The sequence below is a fragment of the Oncorhynchus masou genome, chromosome 14 (genome assembly GCF_036934945.1).
Source record: "Oncorhynchus masou masou isolate Uvic2021 chromosome 14, UVic_Omas_1.1, whole genome shotgun sequence".
Classification (NCBI taxonomy): Eukaryota; Metazoa; Chordata; class Actinopteri; order Salmoniformes; family Salmonidae; genus Oncorhynchus; species Oncorhynchus masou.
Window position 1 is genome coordinate 6404908 of NC_088225.1, and position 8799 is coordinate 6413706.

At 42.7% G+C, this 8799-nt stretch overlaps 1 protein-coding gene across 2 annotated transcripts; it reads left to right on the forward strand.

Moving 5' to 3' along the window:
• Positions 1 to 944: 944 nt before the first annotated feature.
• On the forward strand, positions 945 to 6437 carry LOC135554046 (coenzyme Q-binding protein COQ10 homolog, mitochondrial-like). 2 transcript variants are annotated; one of them, XM_064986060.1, is made up of 5 exons: positions 945 to 1153; positions 2516 to 2668; positions 2937 to 3129; positions 5005 to 5137; positions 5867 to 6007. In XM_064986060.1, the coding sequence occupies exons 1-5, from the start codon at positions 1050 to 1052 to the stop codon at positions 5875 to 5877; spliced, it is 594 nt and encodes a 197-aa protein (XP_064842132.1). In that variant the 5' UTR covers positions 945 to 1049; the 3' UTR covers positions 5878 to 6007. The 2 variants fall into 2 exon arrangements, with proteins under 2 accessions (XP_064842132.1, XP_064842131.1); XM_064986059.1 differs by having other exon boundaries at positions 946 to 1153; positions 5036 to 5137; positions 5867 to 6437.
• The last annotated feature ends 2362 nt before the right edge of the window (positions 6438 to 8799 follow it).

Sequence of the window (8799 nt, forward strand, 5' to 3'; positions counted from 1 at the left end):
CATTCTGCACTAACTGTAATTTTAATTCAGACATTTGGAACAACACAAATAAATTATATAATTTAAAACTATTTAAATATAAAAATACATACAAAAATAAGACTAATATCAAAAAGAAATAACAAAGACAAATAGAAACACATTTTTGTTGATTTGCACTGGAGCATCAATACATTACTCATCCCCCAACACTGTCAACCAAGAGTCAAGACTAAACCAATTCACCTTGGTGGTGTGCAGGCTGCTTTTATATTATTCTTAACGATTTCACACAAACCAGAAAAAAATGAAACAATATGTCTGTGGAACTACATATTCACAGTACTATGAATGAATTGTGGTTTATTTGGTTGCATTTCCAAGTGTGACTGATTTTACTAATTGCATTTGTACTGTACAAAATTAGAGTCGCGCTACTTGATAGATTCCCCTGCTCCCCCTACCTCGGGCTTCCAGTGGGGAGACCTGAGGTCAACCTGCCCTCGTCCCCCCTCCCCATCTCGTACTTCTGAGTGGAAGACCCTCCCAGGCAGTAGCCTGCCTAGCTCATAAACTAGAATCAGGGCGCCCACTCCGACAAGGTTAATTGACCCACAGTCCCACACGGTGACATGAAATCATTGACGTGAAGTGCAAATAAGCGATATCGAAAACTCATCGCGCAAATAGTTTTCATACCTGCAGTCGACAACTGGAATGAGCGTGCGTGTGTACGAGAGAGAGAGAGAGAGATACAGTTCTATATGCCGAACAGAAAAAACTGAAACTACCCAAAATAATGAATGGTATGTATGGGAATTTACCGCTTGATGATTGATTGATCAATCATGAATACTCAATAGCCTATAACACTCCTATCTTTCGTTCCGATTGGTTGTCTGACATATACCCCCCCCCTCCCCTCCACGTCACACATTATTGGTCCATTTTATGCAACCTGATTGACACATAATTTTATAGCAGACCTTGGACAAAGCCGGGTGACGCAGGGAGTAAACGAACGCTTCTCTTCAAATTTTTGAGAATTTGCATTCCCACAAACCTCGAGCATGGCCATCAAAACCACCCCTCTTCTTTTCCGGGCACTGGTTGAGATGTCTGAAGTACACTCTTCAAAAGTTGTACGAGGAAATCCCAACAGAGCAAATATCAGGTAAGTGCAAAAATGCCGGTGAGCGATCCTCCAGCAAGTTTGCAACAACCGGCGACGTGTAGGCTATTTTGATCATTCATCAACTGTAGTTTATTTATTTTTTTCACAATGGTTGAATACAACGGCAATAAAATAGAAATAAAATAATGTTCTGCATCTGAGACGCTCCCGCTAGGGTTTGCAGGTGGGCAGCAGAGAGGTAGATGATAAACTAACAAAATAAGAAACAAAACCCCCAAAAATGTAGAGAAGTTAGCTGGATGTCCGGTTACAATTAAGATTGGTAAAATCCTGAGCTAATTTGGAACAAATAATAGTGCAGTACAATTGAACATGTTAAGAATTATGGAGAAAAAAAAATCCAAATGGAGAAAGTTTATATTGCGAAGTGACAAGATGCACATCTCGCGCTTGATAACGGTTTATCCTGTATTGGCGTACATTAGGCTACATAATTACAACATGTCTGTTTCTCTGAATGTCAGAGAGTGGGCTAAAATGTCTTTCTCTCCCAAGTAAGAGGCAGCCTACCTGTCTCCCGGACTCTGACCAGCAGAATCAATCATTCCTCTGTATTATATTTAGAATACACATTTGAAGGCTAGAATTGTGGGGGGCAGGAAATGTTCCCTCATGATGAAAGGGGGGCATGCATAGCTGTGGGAAGAAGGGCCCCCTTAAAATATATTTAGGCCTTTTACTACTCCTGTATTAGGGGTGCGATACAGCCATCTGCAGCTTACGCCACCGCAACCATCTTCCCGTGGCTATGGGGGCATGAGTGAAAACGTTCAGGAAGGACTGGCCTAGGTGATTATGTAGGGAAGGCTATCAATTTGGCTAGAAGCTGGGGGTTTCATTTTTGAAGCAATGAGAGATTCTGTATGGCAATGTTTTTTTGAGTGGGCCAATGTGAGATGTTGTATTGGAATGTTGAGTCACAGGACTGAGAGAGGAAGGAGGTCCCTCTGGCAGGTCTTCTAGGCTCCTACACAAGGTGCAGTCAACATGCTCTGTTCATTTTACTCAGTAGTTTTACTTTATCCATCAAATTCGTCTGAGGTCAGTAACTATTTTAGATAGGCCTACTACATAGTGGAAGCTATAGAGCTTTTTGAAAGGGTTTGATCTGATCTCGTTGTTTTTAAGTCTGATTTAAGCACACAACCAGGCTATATTCACCAAACTGGGACAATCATTTAGATTGTCTTTGTTATGATACTTTAAATCTGTTTTATTTTATTCTGGAGTTTGTAAAGATTGACTATCAAACTGGTTTAATCACCTTCTGTGGTGACTTTTTTAAGACCAGTGTGCTTTACCAAAGATTAACACATTTTCTCCCTCTTCTCCTCCTCCCAGACACCTGGGCAGCTGTGGGGCCCTGTCAGCATGGCGTGCCGCCCTTCCGCTATCCTCCCCCCTCCTCTGGACCACACCCTGCCGCAGCTTCATTAACCTGGCTTCCTCCATCACTGCCCGCAGGATGGAGTACTCTGAGAGCCGCACACTAGGGTGAGACTTCATCACACACCCACAACTCCTCTCTGCCCCTCTGTCTTGTCAGCCCCTGTTGACCAGAGGTGACTCTAAAGCCCCACTTTCCTATTCTCAACTTCAATACACTTCAGTTAACATGTGGTTGGCTTGAAATAGACCGGAGCATATTGTATCTTTCCTATTTCACAGTCCAATGTTTACTCCTGACTTAGTATTTTGTAAGTGTACATGGGTAGTCCTTTGAGCATCTTCTTGGTGGATCCCCCTCTCCTTCCCCATCCAGGTACACTCCAGAGCAGATGTACAGTGTGGTGGCCAGTGTGGACCAGTACCAGCACTTTGTCCCTTGGTGTAAGAAGTCCCGGGTCGTGAAGGGAAAGAACGGGGATGTCCGGGCCCAGCTGGAGATTGGGTTCCCTCCCATTGTGGAGCGTTATACCTCGGAGGTCACGGTTGTCCCAAACCACCAAGTCAGGGTAAGCCCCGATAACATTGTACAACACGGTTTATAGCACGGAGAGGGTAGATATCCTGTATGAATATGGAAATTGTGCCCTTTTTAAAGCGCCTTCAGAAAGTATTCATACCCCTTGACCTATTCCACATTTTGTTACACCCTGAATTCAAAACGGATAAAAATAATAATTCTTACCCATCTACACAGAATACCCCATAATAACAAAGTGAAAGCGTGATATTTTAGCTAATTTATTAAATTAAATACAGAAATATATATATATTTATTTATTTATTTATTTATTTATTTATTTATTGTAAGTCAACATGTGTTAGAATTGTTTTTGGCAGTGATTACAGCTGTGAGTCTTTCTGGGTAAATCTAAGAGCTTTGCACATCTGGATTGTACAATATTTGCACATGAAAAAAAAAAAATCAAGCTCTGTCAAGTTGGTTGTTGATCATTGCTAGACAGCCATTTCCAAGTTTTGCCATAGATTTTCAAGACTATTTTTAAGTCAAACTGTTATTTTTTAAATATTTTTTTTCTTCCCCGTGTCTGTTGGGAAGCAGACTGAACCAGGTTTTCCTGTAGGATTTTGTCTGTGCTTAGCTCTATTCTGTTTAATTTTTATCCTAAAACTCACTCGTCCTTGCCAATGACAAGCATAGTCATAACATAATGCAGCCACCACCATGCTTGAAAATATGTAGAGTGGTACAGTGACGTGTTATGTTTTGAGGCAAATCCAACACACTTTGTATTCAGGACATAAAATTGATTTCTTTGCCACTTTTTGCAGTTATACTTTAGTGCATTATTGCAAACAGGATGCAAGTTTTGGAATATTTTATTTTGTACAGGCTTCCTTATTTTTACTCTGTCAATGATGTTAATATTGTGGAGTAATGACACTGTTGTTGATCCATTGTCTGTTTTCTCCTATCACAGCCATTAAACTCTGTTTTAATGTCACCATTAGACTCATGGTGAAATCTCTGAGCAGTTTTCTTCCTCTCTGGCAACTGAGTTAGGAAGGACGCCTGTATCTTTGTAGTGACTGGGTGTATTGATACTCCATCCAAAATGTAATTGATAACAAAACCATGCTCAAAGGGACAGTCAATGTCTGCTTATCAATACCAATAGGTTCCCTTAAACATTATGGCACACAGAGTGAGTCCATGCAACTTATTTGACTTGTTTAGCAACATTTTTACTCCTGAACTTATTTAGGCTTGCTTTAACAAAGGGGTTGAATACTTATTAACTCAAGACATTAAAGCTTTGCGTTTTTATACATTTGTACAAATTTCTAAAAACGTACTTCTACTTTGACATTATGGAGTATTGTGTGTTGGCCAGTGACACAATCCCAATGTAACTCATTTTCAAGTCAGGCTGTAACACAACAAAATGTCGAAACAGTCAAGGGGTGTTTCAGTACTCTAACCTGAGGGGATTCAAATGTACTATGGGACCGGATTAATGAGTTAAAACGTCTGTAATACATTGATTAGATCCTCCTAGGGGATAAATACTAAGTTGGTTTTTTTTATCACCTAGCTGCTAACATTGTGTTCCTATGTCCATAGAGCAAGGATTTAGAGAGGCTTTGTCAGCCATGTCCTGGACAAGAGCCGTGTGTAATGATGAGTGTGCATGTTGTCACACAGGCCGTGTGTAATGATGAGTGTTGTCACACAGGCCGTGTGTAATGATGAGTGTTGTCACACAGGCCGTGTGTAATGATGAGTGTTGTCACACAGGCCGTGTGTAATGATGAGTGTTGTCACACAGGCCGTGTGTAATGATGAGTGTTGTCACACAGGCCGTGTGTAATGATGAGTGTTGTCACACAGGCCGTGTGTAATGATGAGTGTTGTCACACAGGCCGTGTGTAATGATGAGTGTTGTCACACAGGCCGTGTGTACAGACGGATCCCTCTTCAGCCACCTGGAGACGATATGGAGGTTTTCCCCTGCGGCCGAGGACCAACCAGACTCCTGCAACATCGACTTCCATGTGAGTACCACCATTTTGTCCACCAGAACAGTTCACTTTCATTTGGTGTCATCCTGAGACTAAAAGTCAGCAAGGTTAGATAATAGCCCAGTCAGCCTGAGACTAAAAGTCAGCAAGGTTATAGCACACTGAAGTACACATCGTCTTAGTGTTAACATTTATGAATGTTACGTCGGTCTACTCACGCGAACATGAGTGATTACCAATGAGCTTTAGGGCTTGAGATCAAAATGCCTGCCAGGGGGCTAGTTTTACACCAGGCCTTGCATTTCTCTCAACCTTATAAAGATATTTTTTTCTTGGAGGAAGTAGTTAAGTAAAGGCAATTAGGTTTTTATTTATATCCAGTACAGTTGTTCCTAGCCTCTTCATATAGCTGGCCAGAGAGGTCATAGCGATATCTCTCCCTCTCTACTTCGTGACCCAGATATTGGGACAGGTTACCTGTAGTGGAAATGGGGTGAGGGAGATGGGAGGACAGACTGTCTATTTGGACGGCCTCATTTAAGAAAGGCCTTTTGGCAGGAATAATGAATAGTATGGACTGAGTTCATTGTGTGTCTGTCAGCCAGCCAGCCATTAAATCAGGAATACAGATGGCGGTCCCTCGTTTGGATATGAGCACTGTCCTCAAAGGGAACCATACTACTCAGATGGATAGGTAGACTTGTGTCAGCAGCATGGTTATGGCGTTTTGAGTGTACCTACTTTCTCCCCTTCTCTCTCCAGATATCCTTTGAGTTCAGGTCCCTGGTGCACTCCCAGCTGGCCACCCTGTTCTTTGACGAGGTGGTGAAGCAGATGGTGAATGCCTTCGAGTCGCGGGCAGCCAAACTATATGGGGGCCACCGCGGTCCCCTCCAGGAGGTGCCAACAAGGAGGCGAGCAGCATGAGAAGACACCTACCTGGCCCCTCACTCACCGACACATGGACTAAGTCCCACTCCCTCCTCCTACCACCACCACCTGAAACTTCTCACTACTCAATTTCAACATGGAATGCCTTATGCAAGAGACTGGGTCTTCTCTTTTGGATTTTGTTATGTACACAAAAGCACCTATTTATTTGCATTACAGAAACCTTAATTTACTTGACTGTACATACTATATTTATTTTGGGATGGAAGTGGATGTTTGTTAAATGTTAATGTTTGAAAGGGACCTTCTTATATGCGTTACAGAAGATGAAGTGACTCCTTTGCGGTGTTCAAAAACATCTGAGCAGTCTGCTTTTTCTTCCGACACTAATACAACTTTTTTTGGTGTGTGACTGAAATTAAAAACTCGTATTTTGATACTCTTTGTGCCTCATGCATTTGTTTTGTATGTTAACTGCGTGTCTTCTGTTCATTGTTTTCTGTAATTGTCAAGATGGAGCTGGGTTAAAGTTGGTAGGATTACAGATGAGTAGAAAGTATTGTTTCAACAGCCAAGAGAACTCGGCTCCATTAAGAGAAAGTTGTCCTGTAGTAACCTGTTTTCCTACTGTCTACCAATGTTCTGTTCCATCAGGACCGTTCCAGGAAGGCACATGACTTGAGAATTAGTTGTGTAAGAGCCAGGAAGGAACACAAATGGCCTGAAGACTGATTGTAAACTGACCTGACACTTTTAGGCTATTTGCCAAGATATGAATGACAATTAAAATGTAAACCCTGTAGCATATGTTGGCTTACTGGTGCTCTTCCATGCTGTCCCTAGGAGGAGTGCGTGGGTTAAGTCGCTGATGTGGTTCCCCCCTCCCTCAGCCCCTGTAGGGTTAGAGGCAGATAATCCCAGTGGAGAGAGGGGAACCGGCCAGGCAGAGACAGCAAAGGCAGTTCGTTGCTCCAGTGCCTTTCCGTTCACCTTCACACTCCTGGGCCAGACTACACAATCAGGACCTACTGAAGAGATGAGTCTTCAATAAAGACTTAAAGGTTGAGACAGAGTCTGCGTCTCTCACATGGGTAGGCACACCATTCTATAGAATGTTAATTTATTTGCAAATTATGGTGGAAAATAAGTATTTGGTCAAAAGTTTCTCAATACATTGATATACCCTTTGTTGGCAATGACAGAGGTCAAATGTTTTCTGTAAGTCTTCACACTTGCTGGTATTTTGGCCCATTCCTCCATGCAGATATCCTCTAGAGCAGTGATGTTTTGGGGCTGTTGCTGGGCAACACTGACTTTCAACTCCCTCAAGATTTTCTATGGGGTTGTGGACAGGTCTTTTATACTGATAAGTTCAAACAGGTGCCATTAACAGGTAACCAGTGGAAGACAGGAGCCTCTTACCTATCACCATGTTTCATCAAAATGTACAGCTGTGTGTCATCCGCATAGCAGTGAAAGTTAACATGTTTTCAAATGACATCCCCAAGAGGTAAAATATATAGTGAAAACAATAGTGGTCCTAAAACAGAACCTTGAGGAACTGACAAATCAACTGTAAATTTCGGAGGACAAACCATCAAGACACAAACATATCTTTCCGACAGATAAGATCTAAACCAGGCCAGAACTTGTCCGTGTAGACCAATTTCGGTTTCCAATCTCTCCAAAAGAATATGATCGACGGTATCAAAAGCAGCACTAAGGTCCAGAAGCACAAGGACAGACTTAAATTTTCATTACTCTTTTTTTCAAAGCAGGTTCGTCTTTTTGCGCAAGTCTATTTTCCCTCTGTTAACCAAAGTTTCCAGCATTTTGTGCAATATTTGACAAGTGCACAATATACAGAGGAAGACTGGGCTGAGAAACAATACAGACTGATGCTGCAGGAAAGGTTTCAGAAGGCTTTGAGAATGAAGGGTATTGCAGTCTTTTTGCTGGAGATCAAGGACCAGAAAGCATGCTGCCCATCTGACACTGGTTCTCTGATGAAAGAACTGATCTCTATTGGAGAGAAACTAGGAGCCATGGGGGAGAAACTGGGAACTATGGGGGATAAGAGACTCATGGAGACCCGGTTACAAACCAGTGCGAATGAAGTGGAGCTGAAGAGACTAACTGGAGGTAATATAGCACTTTTCACATGTCACCAACCTCCTATCCACCCATTGCCTCTATTACATGGATTATCCTATATTTAACTTTCTAACAGCCTCTGATCTTTGACGACATTATTACAACTGACAGTTCAAAATAGATAATCTCATCCATATCTCTCTCTGGGAGACAGGCACAGGGGACACTGGACCTCTCACCACTCCCATGCAGTACAAGGTCTCTCCGGGAGACAGGCACAGGGGACACTGGACCTCTCACCACTCCCATGCAGTACAAGGTCTCTCCGGGAGACAGGCACAGGGGACACTGGACCTCTCACCGCTCCCATGCCCCTGCAGTACAAGGTCTTCTCAAACCTACAACCCTGCCACGGGTACTAGATATTCTCTGTGTGTGTGTTGCGTCATGTGTTGTGTTTCGTAAACGCTATGTCCCTACAGGTATCTTCACTGCCAAAGGAATTTACTACTTCTGTTTCACGATGAACAACCTGAACACCCCTCCTAATTCTGTGGTCTGCTTGACAAAGAATGGCCAGAGGCTGGTGTCTGTCTGGGACACTGTAGGAACCAATGCCTATGACAGTGGCAGCAACTCAGTGGTCATTCCTCTGGAGGTGGGAGATCATGTCCATGTTGAGTTACAGGATAACAGGCTGGTCTATGACA